This window comes from Vigna radiata, chromosome 10, assembly GCF_000741045.1.
Source record: "Vigna radiata var. radiata cultivar VC1973A chromosome 10, Vradiata_ver6, whole genome shotgun sequence".
NCBI classification, from domain to species: domain Eukaryota; kingdom Viridiplantae; phylum Streptophyta; class Magnoliopsida; order Fabales; family Fabaceae; genus Vigna; species Vigna radiata.
The window spans coordinates 20395874-20423505 of record NC_028360.1 but is presented as its reverse complement, the minus strand read 5'-3'; the positions used below and the strand labels follow the sequence as shown (position 1 = coordinate 20423505).

General features: G+C 31.8%; 5 protein-coding genes across 8 annotated transcripts; 2 read left to right on the top strand and 3 right to left on the bottom strand.

Moving 5' to 3' along the window:
• On the bottom strand, nt 1-1333 carry LOC106775313 (elongation of fatty acids protein 3-like). Of its 2 annotated transcripts, none has more exons than XM_014662422.2 (2): nt 372-1333; nt 1-265 (listed from the first exon to the last, which is right to left on the bottom strand). In XM_014662422.2, the coding sequence occupies exon 1, from the start codon at nt 1197-1199 to the stop codon at nt 378-380; it is 822 nt and encodes a 273-aa protein (XP_014517908.2). In that variant the 5' UTR covers nt 1200-1333; the 3' UTR covers nt 1-265; nt 372-377. The 2 variants fall into 2 exon arrangements, with proteins under 2 accessions (XP_014517908.2, XP_014517907.2); XM_014662421.2 differs by having other exon boundaries at nt 1-251.
• Nucleotides 1334-1435: 102 nt separating this feature from the next.
• Nucleotides 1436-6056, bottom strand: LOC106776079 (protein RETICULATA-RELATED 1, chloroplastic). Its single transcript, XM_014663387.2, has 8 exons — nt 5442-6056; nt 3666-3830; nt 3465-3557; nt 3270-3385; nt 2815-2913; nt 2418-2723; nt 2109-2273; nt 1436-1971 (listed from the first exon to the last, which is right to left on the bottom strand). The coding sequence occupies exons 1-8, from the start codon at nt 5769-5771 to the stop codon at nt 1686-1688; spliced, it is 1560 nt and encodes a 519-aa protein (XP_014518873.1). The 5' UTR covers nt 5772-6056; the 3' UTR covers nt 1436-1685.
• A 2717-nt stretch (nt 6057-8773) lies between these two features.
• Nucleotides 8774-10263, top strand: LOC106775601 (probable E3 ubiquitin-protein ligase RHC1A). The gene is made up of 2 exons (XM_014662747.2): nt 8774-9684; nt 9795-10263. The coding sequence occupies exons 1-2, from the start codon at nt 8781-8783 to the stop codon at nt 9830-9832; spliced, it is 942 nt and encodes a 313-aa protein (XP_014518233.1). The 5' UTR covers nt 8774-8780; the 3' UTR covers nt 9833-10263.
• Nucleotides 10264-11911: 1648 nt separating this feature from the next.
• On the top strand, nt 11912-15914 carry LOC106774471 (increased DNA methylation 3). 2 transcript variants are annotated; one of them, XM_014661476.2, is made up of 3 exons: nt 11912-11998; nt 12474-13403; nt 15468-15914. In XM_014661476.2, exons 2-3 carry the CDS (start codon nt 12491-12493, stop codon nt 15698-15700), a joined length of 1146 nt encoding a protein of 381 aa, XP_014516962.1. In that variant the 5' UTR covers nt 11912-11998; nt 12474-12490; the 3' UTR covers nt 15701-15914. The 2 variants fall into 2 exon arrangements, with proteins under 2 accessions (XP_014516962.1, XP_014516960.1); XM_014661474.2 differs by having other exon boundaries at nt 15465-15914.
• Nucleotides 15915-17649: 1735 nt separating this feature from the next.
• On the bottom strand, nt 17650-22728 carry LOC106776112. 2 transcript variants are annotated; one of them, XM_014663442.2, is made up of 5 exons: nt 22123-22728; nt 20383-20492; nt 19919-20290; nt 18550-19168; nt 17650-18037 (listed from the first exon to the last, which is right to left on the bottom strand). In XM_014663442.2, coding segments are annotated over exons 1-5 (1323 nt in total). In that variant the 5' UTR covers nt 22343-22728; the 3' UTR covers nt 17650-18035. The 2 variants fall into 2 exon arrangements, with proteins under 2 accessions (XP_014518928.1, XP_014518927.1); XM_014663441.2 differs by having other exon boundaries at nt 17650-18156; nt 22123-22725.
• Nucleotides 22729-27632: the final 4904 nt, after the last annotated feature.

Below are 27632 nucleotides of genomic sequence, written 5' to 3'. Positions count from 1 at the left end.
TTCATTGCAACTTTCAAATTTTAAAATTCAAATAATCTAATAACATAATTCAAGTGATAGTATGCATCAAAAACTCAAATTTTCAAAGCACAATTTCTCAAGAACAGAAACACTGAATAAAGACGCAAGTTTTAAAACAGAAATTTTTTTCCATTCCAGAGCTAGCCTCTTGAAGTCGTAATTTTTATCAAGACGTACCAGGAAAACGTCCATTTGGGTGTTGGAAGCAGGGAGGAGAATGAAACATACAACTGTAATTGTAAGACTAATACATGTTCAGTCTAGACAATAAAAAAGCTTCATGGTTTGAATTGTAAGGAAATAGCAGTGTCATTGAAATGCAACAAGTAAATAATTATATTGCGTCTTACTGAAGATTAGGAGTCCTTGTGAAGAATGCGTTTGTGGGCGGTGTTCCTCCTGTTAGCATAACTCTTGAGATGAAAATCAAGAAAAAGGGCCAAAAGAGAGGCGTTGAAGAGGGCATTGAAGCACCAGCCCCAAATTCCGGAGCATCCGGAGGTGGAGAAGTGGTAGTGGAGCATTAGGGCAGAAATTGCGAAGCTGAAGAGGAACTGGAGGATCTGGAAGTCGGTGACGGCGCGCTTCCAGGAGGGGCGGAAGGAGAGGGCGGTGAGGAAGTAGTAGGCGTACATGACGACGTGGACGGAGGCGTTGGTGAGGAGGGCGATGGGGAAGAGGGACTGGGAGGTTTGGAGCCAGAGGTAGGACATGAGAACGACGGTGGAGTGGTGGTAAACATGGAGGAAGGAGAGGCGTCGGGTTGAGCGGGAGAGGATGATGAAGAGGGTGTCAAGGAATTCGAGGAACTTAGAGAGGTAGAAGACGTAGGCCCAGAAGAAGAGGGGCCCGGAGGGGGGTGTGGCGGGTGGGAAGCAGATGGCCCAGCGGAGGTGTGGGGTGTGGGTGAGGAGGGTGAGGGCGCAGCCCAGGACCATGAAGAGGGAGAGGAGGAAGAGGGTGAGGTTGTGGAGGGCGGTTATGGGCTTCAGGAGGCGGGGAGGGATGGGTGGGAGAGGGATGAGGTAGGTGAGAAGGAGAGTGAGTGAGAGGTATGTTATGATTGAGAGAGATAGGAAGAGAGGGGAGGAGAAGGGTGTGTGAGGAGGGTTCCATGTGAAGTTCAGGATTCTTGGCTGGTACACCACCAACCACTCCACCACTGACATCAAACCCATTCTCGATATTACTCAACTCTTTTTTACCCTTTCCCTTCCCTTTCATATAACTCCTTTAATTCATCGCTTCACGCACTTCCTTCCCCACTTCTGCTTTTCTCTTCTTTCATATAATTCCATTTTTTACTACTATTTCATATCATTTTATTACATTTTTTTTTCATGAAATCAAAGATTGGCAAGATTCTATAAAACTCGAATCATGCGTTCATTGAGATAGGATCACTGACTAGAGGTGAAAAAGAAAATACTTGCTCTACTTTATTGAATAGATTCGAAATATATAGTACAGAATCAGATATCAAAGCGCAAACGATGAATATAAGAATTCCTACAAAATTTAGAAACAAAACCCTCCTGAAATCTCAGTTAATGTGATAAAAAAATGTTGGTCCACTAATTAACCCCCAACTTAGTATGGAGCAGCCAGTGAACCGCCCAAGGATACTCCAGAGGTAGCAAAGAGCAAAATTGGACAGCGTCACATCACGCAGAACCCGCCGCAACCTTCTTCCGAACAATCCTTTTCCGCCGAGCTTTAGGAGCTGAGGATTCTGCACCTGTCCCGTCCGCACTCCTTTGTTTGATGCCCAGGAGCCCAAGCCCAGAAACCACCGCATTCTTTGATATAAACCATTTTGAGGATGGCGTTTCTACATTCTCAGAAGTCCTGTTGTACACTTTCAAGAGGTCGTCCGACTGGGCCAGTGGATCTGCCTCAACTCCAAGCCATACACGCTTAGAAGTCTCTCCTAATTGAACGTTCAAGAACCTGCATAAAATTCGGAATAAGTTTTCAAAAAACAGATCTTAAAAATAATTTCTTCCTCTACCGTGTGACTTACGTTAAAGCAAAAAGGTAAAATGGATTCAAGGTGAACAACTTATTCAATAGATAAAAAACCACACCTGAATGTTGTGCTGAAGAACAGGGCAACTCCAATAACATCAAAATGGGTCATCATTGCTCTATCAAACCCACATAACAGTTGATATCTAAGGTTAGCATAAATTCCGAGAAAAGCACCGTAACCAAGCGCATTAGTGCTAACACTCGGGACTGTAACAGATAATCTGCAGGCGCAACACATGCAAGGATTAAAATTAGTATTTAGCACTCGTGATTTGATCAATCGTGGGTAAAACTCAAGGATTAATTAAAAAAATTAAATGAATTGAATACTATAAAAAATAAGGTTGAGTTTCAACCCTGCATACCTTCCCTCCTTTTTACTCGCCAAAGTGTTTGACAATGCACCTTGTACTGCACCAGCACTCAAACCAACCATGCACAACTCAGCAGCCTTGAACAAAAAGCATTGGATCCTCTTTTGCAAATCAAATTCCCTAAGTGGATAGCTCTTCTCAAATATGTTGTTTGGAAGCTTCTGCAATGTATTTTGTAAATCAAACCGAAATGTGTTCCCATATGATCGACAAGGAGCAAGGGACCAAACAACTAGTGCATTGCATGCTGCCGCTGTCAGCACGTTCACAAGTGCAAGATCCCACTCCTGCTTTATCCTAGATTCAAATTGAAGTAAAAAATTATTACTCTAATTCATCATCAAGAATACCAGACAAACTTCCAAACGGTTTTAAATGCATAACACACCTATCTTTCCGATTTTTTAACTCCCACCACAACGAGCAACCCACTGTAGCTACCTCCTCCAACACAAACCTATACAAGAATGCAGGATCCGCGAGCAACCTGCACGATAAAAGATGAATATACGAGATAGTAGTGTACACAAGCATTCATTCCAAAATGAAAGCTCAAAGTTCAATAGATCTGATGGGAATGAAGGGGGAAGGGGAAAAAACCTTAGTTCTAGGTTCAAAAGTATTCTTCCAACTCACAAACTCATTCTCTAAAATAAAATAATAATTGGAGCCAACACCACTGCAAATTAAACTCTTGCTAATTACCTGGATTAAAATAGATTCACTAAAGATAAAGTCATTAAATCCTAATGATTTTAGGAGAAAAAATTTGGGGTTAAATTTGAGGCATTAGATCCCAAATGTTCTTATATTAGAATAAAATATTTCAAGAGAATCAATTACCTGCCAATGAAAGACCTTGATAGTGTTTGAGGCAGTCTTCGGGAAATAAACCTACTGGTGGTTGGCCTTGCATTGATTGCGAGAAATTTTACCATTTGAGCTGAACTAACCAACCCCTAAACAACAAATTTCATTCAGTATGCAGCCCTATGCGTAGTGGCTAAACAAGTAAAATTAAACTGAAAATTATGGTACCATTTCATAAGCTTGCCGAAGCCCTGCAGGCAAATCCATCATAGTCCTTTGCCACTCATTTAACACAGCGTCCACAAACTTTCGGTCAAATAGCTACAAAAAAGACAGACTGAGTTTCATTTCTTGAGGAAACATCAAATGAAGTTGTATACTTCATAAAGGGGGGAAAACTTATTGCTCAGAATGAACAGTATTTCTAACCTCTTCAAAAAGTATTCGTCTCCTAAACAAGCCACCCTCATCTCCCTCATCACCTTCATCAAAGTCATCAAAGTAATCATCATCATCACCATCATCATCGCCTCCATCACCACCACCATGATTGATTTTCTTTCCTATATCTCCACCACCTCCCCCAGTGGCTAGCTGCAAACAAAAGGCCAAAAATGAATTTTCAAATACTAACAATAAATCTCAGCTAAATGGACTACACAATACCGTTGAACTCGGTTTATTTTAAATTTTTGGGAGTATTATGAACTTCAAGATATTAAGCTTGCTAACGAAAACATTAAAAAAGCACTCATGTAATCCAAGTCGCCATCCACCAAGTACATACACAGGCCATGTAGGAAATACTGAAATACAGAGTTCAAACCAAACAGTAATATTAGACTAAATATCATCATTTTTACACATTCAACAACATTAAAAGGATCCAGCATAGCATCACCTACTGACCAGTCTGGTCTTGTATAGACTCTCATTACAAGTTAATAAATTCAAGAGATAACTTCTGGCCAGAACATTATGCACCTAAAATTAAAATATTAATTGGAGATGCATAGAGAGGGGCTTAGAGCGAAAGATGGAAGTTGAAAAAATAGCTAAGAATCAAGAAACAAAACTAATGTTGATGCGGTTTTATAACATACATAACTATTGAATCGTGCATTTTGTTTTCTCTTTAAAGGCTTCTAAAAGCCTAAGCCCATAAAACCCAAGCCCCTAATCCTAAATAATGAAAACACACCCTATCTACGTCTTCTCAACTTCACACAAACCTTCCCCATACAATGTTGCACAAACCACCGCAATCAGAGCTTCCCTCCACTACATCAGAGTTCTTGCCCATGCGCAACGTTGCCTCCTTCTTGTTTCTTTCTGCCTTGGTTTGTGCAGTTTTCTCTCCCTATTTGTGTGAGATACAGCTCTGTTAAGATGTTAAGTGGTTCTGGAGTTGCAACCTGCCTGATGTTTTGTATCAAGTGGTTCTGGAGTACGCACTAAAAACTAATGCAGTATTATAAGTTGGTTTGTATAATTGTTTGTAATTTAAGAATTCTATTTGGGGATTCGGCTTAGTTATTGACTCTCTTTATGCTTATAAATCTATAATTATGAATTTAAGCTTATTAAGTATTAGATACGTGTTACAATGGTTTTCTCTATCTTACTTTTACTATCTTAGATGCGTGTATAAGAATTTATATAGAAATGCATCAATATTAATTTTACAAATACTGTCCACGACCAAGCATTTGTCCATATCAATAAACACAATGAAACCGCATCCACGACTGATTTAAAACCCTGGTAATCAGTAATCCTTTATGGCAACAATGTTATTATCGCATAAAAGTTTAATCCAATATCAGTTTAGACTTAAGGACTGGTACACAACACCTTCAGTCTTCTCAAATAACATGCTAGCATCTAACTAAGTTCTTCAGCTACACTTGCCACTAGTAACTACGGAAATGATAAACACTGTTAGACAAGTAACAAAAAATAAAATTAAACTAATGATACTTTCTCGTATACTGATAACCCTGAAACAAGCACTGGACACGTTATTTCTCATGCGGATACTTTTCCATCTGATAAACATAACAAATAAAAATAAGTATAAGTGCCGCTAATTGTACTGTAAACACGGAAAAGCCATAACCAGAGTATACACTGGTTCACTTTCTGCGAGAACAAATTTTGGAAGAAAACCCTAATTTAGTTACTAAAAATAGAGAGAGGAGTTACCTCAGGGCTAGAAACGGTTTCCTTTTGGGATAAATCGAGTTTTGATTTCTCCAAGGTGACGGCGCCGAACGCGCCGTACTGGCCGCCCTTCATAGAGGCAGGCTCGGAAGCGACGGGCGCGTTAAAGCAACGCTCCAAGTGATTGGTGGAGTCGGTTTCGACGTGGGCGGTAATTTTGAGGCCGGAGATGTTCCTGAGGTCGGAGGATGAAGAGGATCGGTAAAGTAGAGGGCGGCGCGTGTGGTGGAGCGTGGGAAGCATGGGAATAGGGTTAGGGGAGCATTTAGCCCCGACATGGTTAATCTTGAATTGAGAGAGTGCCGGAAGCATGTTTGAAGGGAGAACGATGGAAGAAAGACCTAACAGTGAGCAACAACAGCTTCTACGAACAAATTGCTTTTCTCATACTTTGATTGAAGCGATTGAAGAAGAAGAATAAGAAGATGAAGCGATTGAAGAAGAAGAAATGAACGAATGAAGGAAGAAGAGAAGAGAAACCAACAACCCAATCCGAAATCGAATTCTTATTTGTAAACGCACTGAGTTCACTCGCTTCCACTCGGCCGCCTTCACTTTCCTTTAATCAGTCTCCACAACCACAAAATTTCTAACACATCCAATTTTCTCACCCTTCAAATCCCTTCTGTTAAAACATTAACTCCATTTTTAAAACTATTTTTTTAATGTCTCTTTACAACCTTTTTTTTATTTTTTTATTTTATTTTTTTATTTTAACAATTATGTGATTACTTTAAAACGTGTCTCTTTATTTTGTAGGAAATATGCAATACTTTTTTTTTCATTTCTACCCAATTCAATTCCAAACTGTTTAACCGCGATAATTATTGTTCTTTTTTTTGTTTTCAATCTAATTTTATTTATCAAATTGAAATTGCAATAAGAATGTTTTATTGTCTCCAGTAGGGCTTATTAACTATACGTTTAAGAAAGTAAAAAAGAAAATTTTATTAAACATGTTTTAAAAATGTATTTAAAAGTCGTAAAAAAATACATTTCCTAACAACATAATAAAAAAGATAACTTTTAATTCTTTTGTCAGCATATTTCGAATATGATTAGCATTTACTAAATTTTATTAAAAACATGTTAAGAAAAAAAATGTTAACAGTAATATATATATATATATATATATATATATATATATATATATATATATATATATATATATATATATATATATATGTCTCTGTGTGTGAACTTGTGATATATTAAAATCATCAATTTTTTTTTAAAAGGTTATATATATAGTATATGATAACATCTCGTATCTATTGTTAAAATTCAATCAATTTTTTTGTATTTTATTTTTAATTTATAAAAATTATTAATATTCGTATTTTTATATATTTGTATAAAGAAGTAAACTATTTAATAACTTTTTTATATCATCCTTTAATAAAAGTTGAAAATATTTACCTTTTAATAAATGAAAATTAATTACTTATTTAATTATATAAGTAAACCAACAACTAGTTTATATCTAAGAATAATTATCATAATTTTCAATACTATTTTTATTTAATTATATAACTTTTTAAAATGTATTATTTTAATATTTGTTAATATCTTTATAATGTATAGATAGACGTATTTAAAAGTCGTTGTATTTTTGGCTAGTAATATTATGTTGAATGCAACAATTTTTTTAAAATTTATTAAATTTTCAAAATCAATGTAATCATTTTAACAAAACTAATTAACATACTTTAAAATTAAGTATCAGTGCACTTGTAAGTATAAATGTTTTATGCATACCAATAATTCCACATCATTAAGCAGTCATTTTATCATTCTTTCTTTAATTATTTAAGGTGTTTTTCTAATACAAATTATGATAATAGTTTTAAGTTTCAAGTTTAAAGGTGTTTTTGTGATGTTACTATAATTTAATTTTAGCGTTGCTTAAATATTCTTCTCTCATATTTATACTATGAGAATAAGTCAATTTCAATTTCATATATAAAAACAACACCTTCTAATAAAAAAAACTTAAAATAATAAAATTAACAATTTTTTTCTTATTTAATATTTAAGTTTATTGTTTTTAAACTTAAATTTATGCTAAAATTTCTAATCATAACAACAAAATCGTGGTAAGACATCTTAAATAAATCAATATAATATTAAATGTAATTAAAGATAGGATTGTATCTGTTTAAAATAAGATAAATATTAATTTTATTATTTATTCTTTATTCTTCACCTTTTAATATTTAACAATTAAAAATAAATCCACATATTTAATTATTTACTTGATGATATTAATCCACTTAACATGTTTTTTTACTTCAATTATTTATCTGTCTTTGTTTACTTTCTCGATATCCTCTCGTCTATTTTTAAAGTTTTTTTAAACCTTCTTAAGTTTATAAGACATTTTTAAAACTAAAGATAAGACCAAAGTTTTTAAATTTAAAAGTAAACTTATTCGATAAATTTAAACTGATATTTTTCACCAATAAAATTCTCACATCATTAGATTAATTTAGTCTGAACTATTATTCGTATACACATATTTATATTAATTTAGTGTGAAAAAAGAAAAATTAAAAATAACTTTTATAATTAAAAAAACTCCTTCTCAAATTCTAGTTGATAAAAAAATTTCTACAAAAAAACACTACAAGAAAAAATTAAAACAAGTTAAATCAAATACTTTCCTTACTTTGCATTTAGCTAGGATTGTCACTAAATATTTATGAAGAAAAGCTGGAAGCTAACAATCAATGCTTTATAATACAGTGACACATTTTTATATTTATTTAGCATATAATATAAAAATAAACTTTCATATTTTTTTTAAGAAAGAAAAAATAATATTAAATGAAGATAAAAAATTTATGTGTCTTAAAATATATTTTTAATAGATAATGATATTTTGACAACTTTTTTTTAATAATCTTTTAACTACAGGAGACGTGTTATTATTTTATTAGTCTGTTTAAATTTATGTTTAAAAAAAAGATTTGAAACATATCAGCTTTATAAAAAAAAGGACTTTTTTTCATTTTTAATTCTTTGATATATTATTGCATTACATGTATCTACAAACCCTCATGGAAACCAAAAGCCTCTGTAACTTGCCATTATCATTCAAGCATCCTTTGCCTTGTGCAATGGAGAAACAGTTTACCAAGAAAAGCAACCATGATTGCATGACATTATATGACTAACCAAACATCAATAGCAACAAAGGCAAAGGAATCCCTTTCTTGTGCCTCCAATCCTAGCTCATGATTCTCTCCTTCATACGCAATACATATAACAGTTCCACGTTGTTTCTTCCTCAAAACACAGCAACCTTTTCATCCTCAAAACATGTCTCTAACAGGTCGTTCTCGTATCGTTGTGAATGGTGTCAGAAGAACAAGAACTTTTCACTATTTCTGGTGCCTGTACTGCCAAAGAACCGTGAGGATACCCTTTACAAACAACCACGGTTCTACATGCCCCTATTGCTTCCACCACCTCCGTTACGAGCTTGATATCTCAAGGCCAAGGCTTCTCATGAACGTGCCAAATAACTTGCAACCTTCACCAGCTACTCAGCTTTTGCATAACTTGGCCCTCATTCTTGATCCACCTCTAAGGAGCGAAAATAACAACCATTTCAACACAACCACACATTGGGAAACAGAAAATGAACATGGTGCAGATCCTCAGGCTTGGATCACACTCCGATTTCCACGGCCAACTCGTGCACCTAGGCCTATTTCCCCACCACAAAACATGGTTCCTCCGACCAATGACACTGACACGTTATTAGATGACTTCATCGATGGGGTGATTCAGAACAATAACAGACCAGGGCCGCCTCCTGCAGCATCTTCTGCCATTGCAGCATTGCCATTGGTGAAACTGACACAAGCCCATTTGGGTAGTGACCCCAATTGCCCTATTTGCAAAGATGAGTTTGAGCTTGACATGGAAGCCAGAGAGTTGCCATGCAAGCATTTCTATCATTCTGACTGCATCACCCCTTGGCTGCGCATGCACAACACTTGCCCCGTGTGCCGCTACGAGCTACAAGGTGTGGTTACTCCTAATGCTAATTACAGTTTCCAAAGTGATGAGAATGACCTGAGGTTTGCGTTTGAGGATATCTCAAACAGCTTGAACTGGATTTGGAACCACTTGGCTTCATTGTGGCCTATTCGTTCAGTCCTAGATTGGACACGGTCCTACTTTGATTTCCAAGAAACTCGTCTTCGTGTTCGTCGAGGTAATTTCAGTGACACATAATCATATTATGTAATTTAGGTAAAAGAGTTTATTATATAGACAATTTAGTGAGTATGTTTGACTGCTGACCAAGGTGTTAGGAACCTGCAGGTAGTTCTTCTTGGTGGCGATCATTGTTCGATATGTAGCTTCATCTGTGAGATATCTCGAACTGAAACCTGGTTTATCATACCAGAACTAATTTGAACAGGTAAATGGTTGATTTCAAGGATGAAATTGATGCAGAAAATCTGGAAAGCTGCTTCTGGTGCATGTGCCCACAAGTTATGATTGAAAAAAAGATTATTTCTTGGTGAAGAACTACATTTCAAAAGGAGATCTTCACCTAGTTTCATGATTTTTATTTAGAAAAATGATTTATTTCTTTACTCTCTCTCTCTCTTATCTATAAACATTTGTTTTTATTTTCTTTAACCCTAAATCTCTCCAATGTGAATGTTTGGGGTAATTTCTCTGCTTTGGGGGCATTTTAAGGTGCAAATTATTGATTTCATTAAAATTCTACTGATAAATAATAAAAGGCAAAAATGTAGCCAAACAGGAAAAATTAGTTGGTAAATTTATTATAGAAAAATCCATTATATAATTTGTGTGATACATTTAAAAAACCACTACAATGCACATAATTAATAAATATTTATAAGATTGTTTTCCATGTGTGATATGATGTATCATAAAAGAAGATTAATGCTTATAATATTTAGGATAATGATATTTAGACAACATTTTTTTTACAACATTTGAACATTGATTACATGTCAATATGTGATTGGTCAAAAATTATTCCATAATCAATAATAATAATCATAAACACTATTGAAGAGCAATTTTTGACCAATCACACATTGAGGTTGCTTTGATTATTAGGATAAATATCATTATCCTAATATTTATAACCCCACATTTAGGTTGCTTTGATTTTCTTCTGGACGTTATTTTTGCTTGTAAAATTTATTTATTTTATTAGCAAAGATATTCCAAAAACTGTGAAGTAAACCTTTATGTAAGTAAATCATTAAATTCAAAAAGACAAAATGAAAAAAATTATAAAGATAATTTGGTGTAATTTTGTTTTTATTGAGTTTTGTTACTGAATTGTTGATGACTATATGAATTAGGTGGTGGTGTTTGAGACGTGTGTGTTCCATTTTCTTTTTAAAATAGGCTTTTTTTATAGTGTGACTTTATCTTCTTTTGTATATTTTTTATTTATATGAAATTGGACCTGGATGGTAACTGTGTAATATATTATGTGGTGTATTTAGTTTATATACCCTTATTATTGTATTTGGCCATGTATATTTCATTAATTCATGTTTTAGTATCTTTGACTCCTTATACCATACCTTTGAACAAAAACTTATTCAAAATTTACTAACTTATGACCTTACACTTATTAACTTATCTCAATTCTAAATATATTTTTTTCATTGATTGATTTGTTAAGTAACTAAATATAATATTTTATTATTAAAGTGAAGTTTTCAAATTATTATTTACCAAGATGTTAAATATTACTTTACTTTAAGTATATCCTTTTAACTGTTTTACAAAGGTTGGACCTCGTATTACTTACCTAAGAAATTACATATTGGTCATGTTTTCGTGTTGATATGTTTTTTAATTATTTGTTAACTATAGTATATTTAACAAACATATATATATTTCATTTATTTAGGAACTCATTTTTCTTCTTTAATCTTAGATTCAAATAAATATTAAGAGTTAAAGTATAATAGTTTTATGTTTCAATTAAAATATATGCTTTTCATATTTTTAATATAATATTTTGTAGTTTAATAAAACCTTAATTTTCTCTAAGTAAGTTCAAAAATGTACAAAGTATTTAGGATATTTTATGATAATTTTTTCTAGAGATTTATTTATCAATTTGTTTATTTAAAGATGAATATATTTTTTAAACATAACCTCCCTCCATCTAGAAATAAATGGAGTTAAACATACATAAATTAGATAGTAAATTTACATTAACTTTCGATTTAGAAACCAATATACATAATTATAGTTTAAGATTAAAAAGGTATGTGTGATCACATGGATTAAGAATGGATTATGGACTGATTTTTTTATATATAGTAAAAAATAACAAATCACTACTTTCTTAAAAATAGATATCTGTAAGAATTAAATTACATTTAAATTGATTTATACTATTTTTAATTTAGTTATACGGATAATATGGTATAAAACTGGTATATATATAAAGCCTGATTCTCATTCTCGGTTCACTGAATTGGGGGCGCCGCATGAGGCATATCTGCTTCTTCCATTATGTAAGTTTCTTGATACTGTTGTCTTGTTTTTTTGAATTGATTTTGCATTTGAAGATTGAAGTTTGAGACTCATTGTTCTATATATGAATATTGAATTTTGGAAATTTGGGTTTTGTATATGAATATTGTTGCCTCATATTGGTAATAGTCATAGGCCTTACTGACTCAAAAACTTTTTATCTTACTCTAATTACTAAACCCTAAATCCTTCTTTTAGAAATACCATTGTCTTTTAAAACCTAAGAACTGGATATGACTTTCAACTTGTCATTCCAAGGCCACCTTAAGAAAACCCTCAAGAGTGACTAGACTTTTAAAACAGTTTTCAATAGGATTGTCTAAAAAGCTTTTAAATCTATTCATACAAAACAGGAAGATGTATTTTACCTTGATTTTTATTACTTATTAGAAATTGTAAACTATAAATATAATGTTAAATAAATGTTGATGTAATTTTTTTTTTTTGCTGTTTCAGATGAATCTGCAGCACTCATGAATTTGAGAGGTGATCTTGTTTATAAGAGAAGGTCTGTCAAACCAGTATTAACTGATAGTGATAGAAAATTTCTCATCGAATTCATCATCACTACTTATTTGGGACCTGATGTCAAGTATGATGATCCAAGATGTTCTATTATCCAAAGACGAATGGCTGGATCCCCACAGTACACATTGAGTGATTTGGGATCTTCATATGTTACCATTTCTTTCTTGGAGAGATTGTATTACTATGTCCTCCGACATTGTCGTCGTGAACATGTCTTAGATCTCAATATGTTCCATATGTATCTGAAGGGAAAATTAATTTTGCCGTCTCCTGATTTTTCAACAGATAGCAAGCAGTTCACCAGTTTTTTCCCTTTGGATCTTCATGAACAGAAATGGTACCCTGATAGTTTCAGAATTGTTAAAGGGATTGTTTTAATTGATGATCCTTCCATAGAATGCATCAAAGAGGATGATTTAAATAGATTCAAGTCTTTGACCGGTGTCAGCACTCTCGAGGTAAATCTTAGTGAATGTTTGGAAAATGAAGTTGGTCACAATTGTAAGAAAAAAAGACAGGAGAATATTCAAAATATGGAATGTCAATCAGAAGAATTTCAAGAAGGACACAAGAGAAAGCATATTGATGATACACAGCCAATGCCAGACCCTATGTTCCCTACAAAACACAATGTCAAGGTTCCTCTTTCCAATAACACATGCAAATCTAATGGGCCAACATTCATGCCCCTTCTATCTGTTTCTGATACTGCAGCCTGGAATCAGGATTGTTCTCTTGTTTTAACAGGGACAGCAAGAAAAGGAATGTTTGGTCCATCTGTTGGTATTGTGGATATTGGTATTGGTGAGATGGCATATCTATTTCGCATTTCCTTACCAGGAGTTCAGAAAAATTGTGGTAAGTTCTCTTTATTTAGTCTGGTTTTTCTGTCATTTATAGGGGTATGTTAAATAAACTTTTCTGTAAACTATTTAAAAAAAAAAAAACAAAACTATTTGCAAGGGTTGTTATTCAATTTATCACATGACCAGAATATGCATTATACCATGGAACTTTTTATATCTTGATGAGAAGTCGTAAATATTATCCAAGTGCTTGTAGCTTGCTTTTATTATGGGCTGATAGTTATTCTGTTAGTTAAGATTTCATTCTTTTGGATAAACATTATGAGTGCTTAGAACTGTTACTATCATGATCTCCGTGAGGTAGTTAGTTTTTCTGATCTGTTTATGTTGTAACACGCGTACAAATTTGTACATAAACCTTTGGTTAGCACTATGTATGTATCAGTATTTCATTTTTTTTCATAATTCATTCTCTCTGGACCTGTCTGTGAGTGTGAGAGAGATTGTTTTTTGAAAAAAAAAAAAGTACCAGAGTAGGAGACTAAAGTAGAGAACTGTCATGGTATTTGCAAACATGAATACAAATGTCACGCTTACTTTGTCAATCATGAAAGGCAAGATCAATGATCAGTGGGTTGTGATGATAGAAGTCTCAATGGATGTCAGTTTTGGTTTTCAAGAAGTTCTTAAATTTCTGAAAGAAGGAGTTCCACAAATGGAATAAAATAAAGTTGCAACCTAAAAGGACTACAAGGGAAAGTGTCTACTTCATCATTGTGTGGAGTCCGCTATCTTTGAAAAGATTTAAAGAAACCAACATTGCAAAAGAAGACTGAAATATCTTATTGAAGAGTATTTCAATAGTTAATTGGCAATTAACATACATACATGAATGTGTTTCTAGAAAGTTGTTCACTTGTTTAATTGTATTTTAATTATAATTATAATATATTTATATTATATTTATTAAAACAAGATAACAAATTTGTATTGTAATTTTTGTCTATAATTATGAATATAACATCATCAATCATACAAAAGTGATGCTGAACATGTTCTCTATTTGATATGGAACATTATTTTAGACATGTACATGTATTAAAAATAATATAAATGAGAAAATAACTCATTAAATAAGTAATAAGATCAAATACATAACACACAGATAAACAGAATAAAACACTCCAAAAAGACATCAAGAACAAAAACAGAGAAGAAAAAACTACAAGGTTGATGCAGGAGATGTTGATGCAGGAGCTGGAGATTGTGACATCATGGTAGTGAATAAACGGGTCCTTTTAACTTAAATCCTTGTGCTTGAACAGAGTGCTGCAGTGCAGAATTCTTTGATTTGATGAGCAACTAAACAATCTTGTAATGATTCATGCTTCTCTCTATCTGCAATTGGTGTCATCTTGTTGTGTCTCCCTTATTCACATTATCAATTGAGTATCCAAGTATATTCTTCGTTTTAATAACATTATCTGGGAATTAGTTGTTCTATTATGTTCTATTTGTGCTGTAACTGTTCTTCATTCCGGTAAAAAATTGTGTCTAGACCGCTTGGTAGTTCTATATATATTAAAGGATAAACACTCAATAAAATACAAACATTTCATTTTTTTCATAACTCTTTTTTCTTCAACCTGGTTGTGAGAGAGGTATTTCTCAAAGAGAAATATGATATTTTTCTTAATGTTGGTGAGAACAGCTATTGGTAGCTTGTTTTTGTGTAGAAAGACTTTTAATAAGAATACGAACTTCACTGCTATGACTTCTTTTAATATATAAACAGCATTCAAGAACTGCTAGTTCTAGTAATGAACATGATATTCTATTAAAGCTAATACCTATTTCAACACCAAGAACAAAAATATGAAGGAGAGGGTTGACAGAAGTGTAAAACAAAAGATAGTGATGTAGTGAAAGTGTGACCATTTTCAATTGCAAGTGGCTTCAATTAGAATCTGTCTCAACTGATCCTTGTCCTGTTTTCCTTTTTTCCGAAAATCCATCGATTTTCATCTAATGATAAATTCATAACACCCTGACCTGTACTCATGTTTTCCATAAAGATTATTTCTTGATTGTTGATTAACATCATACTTTGTAGCAGGTAAGTTTAGTTGTGATGTTCAATCTAATGGGAGGGTTCTGATCAAAGGGGTGGTAACTGGTGGAGAAACAATAAGAAAACAAGCACGAGTTTTTCAGATGAAAATTCGGAAGTTATGTCCACCTGGGCCATTCACACTTTCATTCAGTCTTCCGGGACCTGTTGATCCAAGACTCTTCGCAGCTAACTTCAGGGCTGATGGACTTTTGGAAGGAATTGCAATCAAGCAGTAGTTAAGGGGCAAGAGTTGGGAATCAAGCTTTTTTTAAGGCCACAACCCAGATATGTCTCTTTCAGAGAATTGTTAATGACTTAATTTTTTTCCGTAACTGTTAAGTAGAATGTTCTAGTTTCTTTTTTTGTGGTTCACTGGAAATGATCTTGTTAGAAAGCGAATTGAGCACCAGAAGTAGGTATAATAACTGATTCAGTTTCTTCTATCCTCCACCCATTAAACTTTGCTATTCATAGATCATTAAGTTCCTCTCCTATAATTTCTAGAGGCATAAACAATAACCATATAGTAAGTGACTAGACCGTCATTAAAATAGAAAATATGGGATGATCTGAAGTCACAATAGCATAAGGATTGACTTTAAACAGAAACACCAAATAGTACATTTAGCATCACTTTGATTAAGAGCAAACGACTACAAACCAAGTTCTTGCCAAAGGATATGAGAACAACATGAGGTTCATACTGTTGACAAATATTTCTAGAGTGTTTCTTCTTACACCAATTCACATTTTCTCTTTGCACCTTCATATTTTTTTTAAATTCCAAAACTATCTCTTTATTTCAAAAGACTTAATATTCCATTTCTTTTCTTCAACAAATTTCGAAATTTATTTTAAAAAAATCTTTAACGAAATTTAAAATCTATTGAAAGATTTTTCAAGTCTTCAACTGATAAAAAGTATTATTTGAAATAATAAATTGTAAGATATGATGCCATCTTTGGAGAATAAATTCTTTATTTCAAAAATAATTTTATTCTACCATTAAAATATTGTTTTTTTGAACTATTTTAAAAGTCACCATTAAACACAGTTTTTAACTATTTCAAATATCAAAGAAAATATTCTTTCAAAATCAATTTTTTAATAGTTGTTTTTTTTTTTCAAAATGTTTTTTGACCAAAAAAATATAGTTTGGATCTCAATTTTTTTAATTTCCACCAAATAAAGAAAACTTGACAAAGACCTGACTATTTTAAGTCACTTGTTGAAGACTGGGTCAATTTGGCTACGAAACCACCTTTGAGAGCTAAGCTGCAAGTATTTAAAATCTTTGTATTCTGAAATACACAATCTATGATAAAAAAAAAAATCTATTCCAAATTATGTAATCTAGAATATATTTTTTATTTTATATTTTAGAATCTGTAATATAAATCACAAAAAATTGTATTTCAGTAATAGATTTCAGAATATAAAAATTTATGAGAATACTAGTTGAAATTATGGAGGTACCAAAAGAAATGGGCCATTTAAAATTTCAAGTTCCAATTTGACATTAAAGGAGCACCACAACATCTTATGATTTGGTAAAATGGCACTATTCCTGGTTGTATACATAATACATATAATCCTCCAATGTCATAAGTCACAGCATTCAATGTTTCTTTATCTTTCAAACTCCACTTCAAGGAAACATGAAAGGTTTAAAAAGAAAGCATAAAAAACCATAAAAATGTCTATTAACCTCTATATCATTAAATTGGTCTAGTTAATTTAGTAAATTAACGAAAAGATTAATTTATCTAATAAATATACTTACTTACAGATGGACCAAAATATGACTTTTTACGTCTGATGACCAAATTGAAACAAAAAATTTAGATAAAAATACTCAACTTTCATTTTAAGTAAATTACAATTATAGGACAATGTGTGAATGATCAATCATCAATATTATTTGACTCTTGGTAATATTGATTAGCTTCTGATAGTTTTACATGATTATCATTGAAAATGCATCTGAAGCTGTTTCATTTTATCATTGAAAATGATGACCCTTTTTTTATTTTTATTTTTCAGAACACATGGAATTAACTTTTTTTAAGAGTAAAAGATCTGTCTCTACAACAGAGCACAGCCATGGTGTTTCTTGATGGATGAATTTGAATTCTTATTTTCTTTCAAATGGCAGGGAGAAGGGGGAAGCATAGAGCTATACAAGTGTGACTAATTTATCTCTTTGCTAGATATTACTGTAGATGTTTTACAGATTCCAGATGCTGAAAGAACCCAAATTTCTTTGCATATCATACACTTGATCGAATACAAGGGATGGTTCTTCTGACATCTGAAAGCCAATTTGTTCTTGATCACGCTGTTTGTTAGTTGACCCCTTTGGGATCAATTTCATTCTTCATAGAATATGTAGTAGTACTAGACGAGAGGCCTGCCAACTTTCTGGCTTTGACCCTTTACCCACCGGAGCTTTACATGGTGGTTGCATGCTTCAAGTAAAATTAAGGCAAATTAAAATTTAAAGGAAGCTTCTTCCTTCTGTAGTCTGAACAAAACTTGCAAAGCATCATTATCCCTTGCATGTCTCCAGGATCCTTCATCAGGCAACATCCATATCATCAGATGTGGTATCATTGACAGAAACAAAAAGAAATTAACAGCATACAAAATCCCATTAGCAAGATTTCCCCACGGAAATCACCACCCGCTGATGCTGCACAGAATAAAGGAAAAGGGGAAAAGTAAAAACAAGGTTCTAAGAAAATACAGCAAATCAAGAGAACACCATAATTCAATTAATTTAGTGTGTTCAAAAAAATCTCAGTCACCTGATACAGCAACTGATGATTTTAAAGGTAATATAAACTACTGCTGCTTTCAACTTCTTTAAATGTAATTGACATGCATGTAGGCTATGATGTGTAAAAAAAATACTGAGTAACCATGCCATCAAAAAGATTAGTAGCTCCACAAAGTATAACAAAAACTTCTGAAAGAATGCTTTAATAATATGTTGTCAGCATGATGCAAATCTTATCAGTTCCAAGTTTCAACTATAGCCAAGCATGAGAGCTAAAGGTGAGTCTACATAACCAGATACACTTACATATAGAGGATGGAGCATGCATCTGAGACACCAATTTTTTAGATGTTTCCTCACCCTTCCGACGCTTGGATCCATGGGACAGATCAGAAGCTTCTTCAGTAGTGGCAGAATTTGAGGTGGGGGCAGCAGAAGGTGAAGAGATGGATGGATTAGAATAAGACTTTGGTGAAGAGATGGGATAATGTACGAAGCCACTATATGGACAAGGATCGGGAGGATGCTCAGGCACAATAGATGGTGCAGGTGAAGATACTTCACAGTCAAAACAGGGAGATGGCTCAGCAGTTGCTGGTGATATTGGAGAGTACGGACTAGCAGGATGTGGTGAAGTTGATGGCTCAGAGTGATCACTTAACTGTGGGGATGGAGCTGGAGAAGGAGAAGGTGAGGAGGCATGAAGTTTTTTCTTCAAGAAAGTAGATAGTCTGACTTCTTTAACTCTGCCAAAAACTGAGTTATCAAGGCCAAGATTTTTGCCAGCAGAACCTGTTATTGTTTGAGCTAATTGTTTTAATCTTTGGGGCAAGAGGCTACCATAGCCTGGCATGACTGAAGCCTGGACTACTACTGGAGGAGCTGTCGTTGAGCCATTTTCATTCGTTATTTGCACGTACACATTCTGCCAAAAAAGTCACACGGTGTTAGATATCATGCAATGTGAACAATACGTATAGATGCAGATATTAGCAACTGTGAATGGACTCAAATCCAACTTCTGATATTTTCCTGCAGCAAGTAGGATTTAGGATAAGGTGGTTTCAATGGATTGACTTCTGTACATCATCAGTGAAATTTCAATACCTCAATGTACAAAACAAGACAAACTATCATTCTCATTCGATTCATTTTGGGCTATGCTTCTTTGATTGTGCAAAGAATGAAAAAGCACAAATTGGATATCAATAAAATTTAAATTACAAAAATGGCAATACAACATGATTTTTGGGAATCCAAAACGTACATTGTTTCCAACTACTAAAACAGGTAAACTAAAATTTTCATTTATGACCAAGAGGGCCGTAGCCATAAGTTTTCCCATCCCAGTAAAACCTATATAGAATTTGTTATCTTCAAGCAAAAAAATGGAAATAGGAATAATAATAATGAACATCTCTTATGGAATAAATTTCTGCCGACTTTGTTCTCTGTATTAAAAATTAGACATTTTGCTTTCTCCTTCCTTCCACAAAGATTTCAGTAAACTGTGCACAGGGAAAAAAAGTTCAGATTACATTTTTGGTCCCTCTACTATGACTATTATATGATTTAGGCCAGAAGAATTTTTTGCTCAAATTTAGTCCCAAAGTTTTGTCATTAATCAAAATTGAAACCCCTAAAATAACAAGGGAATCAAGTTATGGGGATGTACCTCGTCAGAGTTTAGATGCAATCCAGACTTCAATTCATACTTGAAGTCATCAAAATTCTCCAGCACTTCAGATATTGAATTGTTAAGAGTAAAATTAAACAGCACCTCAGGCATCTGCCAAATGTAAGCAGAGTACGGTGGTATTACAGTTAATCCTCCAGGAAACTTTAAGATTTCAAATATCGATGCATTCCCAAATATTGATGGTGTCAAAGTCAGGTTGGATTGCTTGAGAAACAGTTCAATCAAAGATGATCTCAGCACACTCAAGGACACTGGATTTATTGAACCTTTCATCGGATCACAGAGAACACCAAACACCACGTCAGTACAGTTAGGTGTAATACTTTGGTGCATGGACAGGATAGCCACCTGTTAAGATACAACAGCTTATAAGCCCCTTTGTATGCATAAACAGAATCTTAGGGAAAACTAAAAATATAAGAACAGAAGTATGCAGAAACCTTTGTATTTGGTAGAGCTATTTCGCCATATATATCATATTCTAACGTTTCAATATATGGAATAAGCTGTGAAACTGGTTTTTCCAGTCTGAAGGATGTCTGAACAGCAGCTGGAAATATGTTCAATCAAATAAATAATCAATAAACTCAGTAATGTCAAAGAATTTTAACAGAGACAGTCTATAATGCAGTAGATTGATCTTAGAAGAATAACAGAAAAAGAGATCAATACACAAACTTATTAGGGACAGTTGTGCAGATCGCACATATTGCACAAAAACAAAGGATATGAACAATAAAAGGACTTTTCACAGTACAGATTTGCAATTTGCAACCTAAATAATTCACTCATATTGGAGGTAGTCACACAATGTAGGCCATCACAGCATTGTTCTTTGACTTGAGTGGATCATGTTTTGAATCCATGTTCAAATCTTAGTGAGGTAATGCTTTTGTTGTTGATGGTGTGGTTAAAATCTTTGAAACACGCACTATTCCAGGATTTCTAAAAAATATCCTAACATTCTCCAACTTAGGTTATAAAAGTTTCAGGAAACTAAAATATTATACTCCGTGACGAAGCATTGTTAGGCTATTTTATAGCAGTGAGCAGCTGACTACTACTTTCAAGATCAACATATATAATTACCCATAAACAATAATTTACAATTGTAACTACTAACAAGTTTTTATTGTATAAAAAGAATAGAAATACAAAAGGTATCACGAGTTCTATATATGATTATCTGAAGGGAAGAAGAACAAACTGCTTATATCAACCAAGCAGAATATTTTAGTAGTAAGGTCTTGCTAATGAGTTCACCAGCACTTGTTTAGGGTCAGCAATAAGTCAACCACTTACTGATAATTTAGAACTTCATTCAAATGACAACTTTATAATTCTACCAAAAATACTCCAATATTTAGTTCCGTACAAACTAATTTTACAAACATTCTTTTAAAATTTTAACATAGAGTGACTCGTACCAATCCGCATTTCAAATTCTTGAGCCAATATAAGCAATACATACATAGCCTTTCACCAAATTCATGGGTTAAGCATATCACATTAGCCCATACCGAAGTAAATTCAAGACAGATGTGCACACACAATCAAACAGACAAAACCAGACAAGCATGTCAGATGCCAACAAAACATGGCACCTCTCAAAATATCAATGCATTAATTATACAGAACATTAATGATAGTTTGACAGCTATTCTTGCGGTTCCTCTTGGCATGTACTGCATCAAATAATTTTTGTTCACACAACTTTTCCCCAAAATTTATACAAAAAAAAAAACCTGCATTTGAATTTCCAGAACATCAAGTAAAGTGATAACAAACATCAGACTCAAACTAACCACTACATCCACATGCCCAAGTGCCAAAAGGATTAGATATAATTCCTCATTGAACAATTAAAGAAGAAACTATGCACTAATTCACTCAAAACACCAGAAAATCTAATTTTGAGGAACAAAAATCATAACCAAAACCCAATTTCTTCAAAACCTGAATTCCTGATAACCACTCAGTACCCCCAGATGACTGATATCAAATAAACGATGGAAAAGATAAAATTTCCAATCATTCGATCACTATAATACTAAAAAATTGACAATCAAAATATCAGATAACCCAAATGCAAAATTTTTAAACTTTTCCATATGTCATAAGACCCAAAACCACAAAGAAGGCAATTGTGGGGAAGGAAAGGGAAGGCAATTGAGACTGACCATTTTGCTTGATTACATCTCTCGCATCAAAACTATAAGTAACGGTGTGCCTGGGAAGAACCCAAAAGAGTGAAGAAATCAAAGCCGACAAACTGAGAAGGAGAAGGAACAGACACTTGAAACTGAATGGTCGAAGAAGGACCCAACAGAGTGGAGCCTCAACCTCACTCCCACCACTCTGCCCTTCTTCCTGCACATGCTGTTGCTCACTTTTCCCCATTTCCACAGCATCTGGAATCACCACCACACCCTCTTTCTCTCTCTACACAACACCACTCAACACCAAGAATAAGAATAAGAGGCCAAAGCCTTGTTCATGAGACTTTTGGCCATCACACCCTTCTCTCTCTAGAAAATCCACTGAACCCACTTCCCTCTCTTAACCGTAATCTATCTCTACCTATACTTGTAAATGTAAACTCTCTCTCTCTCTCTTTTATTCCCTTTCTCTTTCTCAATTTTTTTTTTTGAATTAGGGCTAACTTTTAGGCTACCGAACGTTGAGGAGAAGCAAAGGTGAAAGAGAAAGATAAAGAGTGTACGAGCCTAAAGCCAAAAGAATATTAGGTTACCACCGTAGTATTATCCTTATCATTATCACACACACAGAAAAAATCAAACAAAAAGAAAGAACTACCACCATTTCTTTTTTACTATATCTTTACCAACTCAAAACTACTATTTAAAATTCATTTATAAAAACCCAATAGCCCTTTTCCCAAATCTGCATGCCAGATTCTTCCTGAAAATGCTAGCTGTTAAGGTTATTATCTTATTCCAAAATTTCCAACACCCGCAATTTTGAGTTGGCATCTACTGCTACAACTACATGCATTCAATAAGATTTTTTCTAATAACGATGATTTGGAAACATTCCAACACTATCTAAAGATAATTTTGATAGCATTCTAACATTATTTACGTAATTAGTCTAAAATTATTTTATAATCAATATCACAAAATGATAAATAAACAGTGTTAAAATGTTATAAAAAAAAATATTGTTAAAATATCATTATCATTTTTTTTCATTACTAATAATAATTTGTGGCTTGATTAACGTGATTAAGAATAATATTTGATTGGAGAATGAATGTGGTTAATTTAGCTGAGAATGCTTTTGTGTGGAAGAAGCTGAGAAATTGGCTAATGAAGGAGAGCCACGTGTGGGCAGTGAGGAGTGGAGAATCATGTTATTGGTCTCTACAACCAATGAGACTAATGATATGTGCACGTTGTAATTGTCAGACAGACCCAAACATTGCACACCAACAACACCTTCCACTTTCTCACCATCATATGCATATTTATGTTTTTTATTGCATCATTCAACAAAACGCGTTCTCTCTGTATAAAAGTACTTTTTTTTATTTTATGTACAAAACTACTTAAAACAACACTAATTTATAACCATATATGGGGTTCACCGTGATAAACCACTCTCTACTCTCATCAAAATTGTTAAATGAATAGAAATCACAATAACGTGTAGGCAAAAGCATTGCTTTGGTGTAAAAAATTACTGAAATAGATATATTTTAAAACAGGTAAGTTCTTTCCCTTTGACATTGTTTCTTGAACAAAAAATAATATATGAAATGACACGATTATGAATCACAAAAATATCTCTATTCATAATTATTTATGAATAAATTTTGCAATGAATTTGATACTCATGAATATTCATTATTCACGTAATATTGGATAATAGATATTTTACTATTTACTGATAAATAGTTCAAGTAAAAAAATAATTTATTTAAATTTAATTAAAATTAAAATTAATTTATATTTTATTATATTAAATTTAATTTAATTAAATTAAAATTTTAATTTATATTTAATTTAATTTATCTTATATTTTTAATAATTTTATTTAAATTTTATTTTAAAAATTTAATAAATATTTACATACAAATTTTAAAATATCTTAAATATTTTTTAAATGGATATTCGTGTAAGTAATACGGATATCTGTGTAAGTAGTAGATACATTAATAACAAATTTTATTCTCGATAATGATTTTTCATGTTCAACCATCCTAAATTTAATTTTAAATGTTTTTAAATTGAAATTATGTTAAAATAATATGATTTTATTTAAGTGTATTTAACTGTGTGAAAAAAACACGATTTTAATTCAATTTTTATTATAAAAAATGTATTAGCGTAGAATAATCTAAATTAGAATTGTGTCTCACATTAACACAATTTCATTTTTAAAATAAAATCATATAATTTTGACACAATTTTTTTACTTTGAAATTTTCTAAAAACTTTGAACGAGAACGGTGGTTTTGGCCATTTTATGAGTGAGTCTAATATCTAATTCATGAAGTTGAAGATTCACTTGGTTGGAGTGAAACATGGAACAATACCATCTCAACAAGATAACTAAAAAGTAATTAATATTTTAATAAATTATTTAGTTTTGATCACTACCATAAGTTTCAATAATTTATAATTTAGTGCATACTTTAATTTTATTAAAGTTGTTTTGGTGTGATTTCTTTTTATTTGGATGCCTCTAGTGATCGGTGACTAATATTTGATTGTACGTTGCACTTCCTTAAAATATTACAACATTAACACATGGTTAGAGTTAGGTATCAATTACCAATTACTAAACTACTAAACGTGTGGAAAAAACAAACACCTTATTTTATACTGTTAATGATTTCATACATCTATATAAAAAATATTTTAAGTTATATATATAAATTGAATTGGTATCTAAAACCTTAACCAACGAGTTAATGGGTTTTCACTTTTTTATAATATTTTATTTTCTTATTTTTTTATCAAATTTTAAGATAAAGTTTGTACTCTTTATATATAAGGATAGTAAAAAAGTATGTGGGTATCACAAGTAAAATCTACTGCGAATAGTTACAGTCTACAGATATTTATTATCGCGAGTAATGGATAGCGATTATTTTAATACCCGTTTCTAAACCGGTCGGATACGAGTAGTATACTACACGACCCATGGATACCGGTTATCAATAAAAAATAAAAAAANNNNTATATATATATATATATATCATTAAATTTAATTAAAAATAAAATAAATTTATATTTTATTAGGTTAAACTTAATTAAAATTAAATTTTGATGTATATTTAATTTATATTATATTATATATATTTTTTGTAATTTTATTTTAAAAATATATAAAATATTTTTTTTGTGGGTATCCGCGGGTTTTTAAATATTTGCGGGTATTTTCTAAACGGATACCCTCGCAAAACGGGTCAGGTAGCGGGTATAGTTTTATCCGGTAAGTTGGGTTGTAGGTAGACATTATCTGTGTCCGACTTGATCCGTTATCATCCCTGATTTATATACTTTAAATTGACTCTATCTCTAGTCAAGGTTGAACTTTCAACACACTTCCTCACATCGAGATATATAAATGTTGAATGTAATATTATATACTAATACTTGATCCGATAACAATCCAATAACAAATAAAACAATATATCCAACAAATAACAAATATTCTTATAATAAACTTTAATTTTTTAATTTGACTTTGATATCATAGCAAGAAAGGAAACTTTAAACCTTGCCATGATAACCTGTATAACATTTATATATTTGTATACTTTTTAACGATGACATGGTGCATTCTTGAACCATCTAAACGAGTTGAAAATTAATTTTGCAATTGGCATGGCTCACTGTAAATGAAGGAGATAAGTTACCAACTTGAAAAGTAATAGAATTTTTGTGTCCACTGATTTAGAGATAAGAACAAAAGCAACAAAAGAAGGTCTCGTGATAATCTAGAATCTTGCAATTAGCAACGAAAAAGATAACAAAAAAAGTGTGACATAACTCACATTCCATAAGGATATGGTTGCTACATTTTTCTTTTCTTAAACGAAAGTAACGACGACTTCGTTAATTCAGAGAGAGAGAAATTTTTCTCACTCTTTTTCTTCAATTCATCCACTTTTACAACAACAAGAAACTCATTTACTTTATAGCTACAAACAAAACAAACACATCACTAAAATAATCATAAAAATCTTACATGGATTAAATAGCATGGTTTTTTGTTTTTAATTAAATATCTAAAAAATAACTCCATCTTTTATCTCTATTTATAAAATTGTATTATTTTCTATTTCCGTAAACCAAGAGATCAAATCATTTAGTTTTCTTACGGAATCACGTTTGATACATTTTAGTAAAAGAGAAACTAGAAAAAAAATAACATTTTTTAAGACTAAAAATAAATAATACATTATTTGTCAATCTGTTTATTTTTAATTCAGGATGGTTGCATTTCACTAATGTAAATAGTATTCAATGTGGAATAATATTATATATATAAATATTCTTTACTTTTGTGAATTTTTGAAATACATTAATTGGAGGATAAGAAAATATTATAAAAAACTAGCGGCTTAAAGCACTTTTGTTTTTAAGATAACTATTAAAAAAATTGTCATCTCTTATTCGTTTTAATCTATCATTTTTTAATTTTAATTTTTTATAAAATAGTCATCTCTTATTCGTTTTTTTATAAATTATTAATGACAGAAAAAATATTTTATACGAATAGATCAAGTTATATTGATATAAGTTACATGAAATGTTATAACATTAACAATTTTGTATAAAAAAAATATTTTTTGTCAATATGGCCATAAAAGTAAAATTCTATATTATCATAATGATTTATGTTAAATTTTATTAACATTGAATAATGTTGAATTTTGTTTTGTCACTTTTTGATTTGGTGATGATTGATAACATATGATTAATGTATTCAAATTAGTATATTTTAATATTGTTGTTAGTGATTTTGTTATATTTAATTACAGTTATAGCTAATATATATATATATATATATATATATATATATATATATAATGATATTTGAACAATTTGACAACATTTAAACATTGTGTCATTATGTAATTGGTCCAAAATTACTTCACAATCAATAATAATAATTATAAATTACTCCACGATCAATAATAATAATTATAAACATCAACATGGACCAATCACATAATGACACATAGACGATGTTTAAATATTGTAAAAAAAATGTTGTTCAAATATCATTATCCTATATATAAGCTTAATTATCTTATAATACGAATTGAAACAAGATTTAGTCATTAATTATCACTGTAATTTGTTTCTTTTTGTTTGAGCGTGTGTATTTTTTGTTATCTGATCAATATGCATGTTATCATAAATGTTCACGTCTATGTTAATTATTTTATTATTTTATATTTTTCCTTTGCATATTAATTATGCTAAATTGTGTAGCCTTTTAGCATATCTAGGGTTGATAAGAATAGTGTTATTCGTTCTTGACAAATTAAATTATGTCCCGTTATATAAAATATATATTACTAAAATAATATTAAATTAATATAACATTAGGCATTGGTATATATTTGGTAGAAAGATTTAATCCAACAGTAAAAGTATAATATAATCCGTTGAAGATGTTGAATGGTTGAATGGTGCAATTGGTATAATTC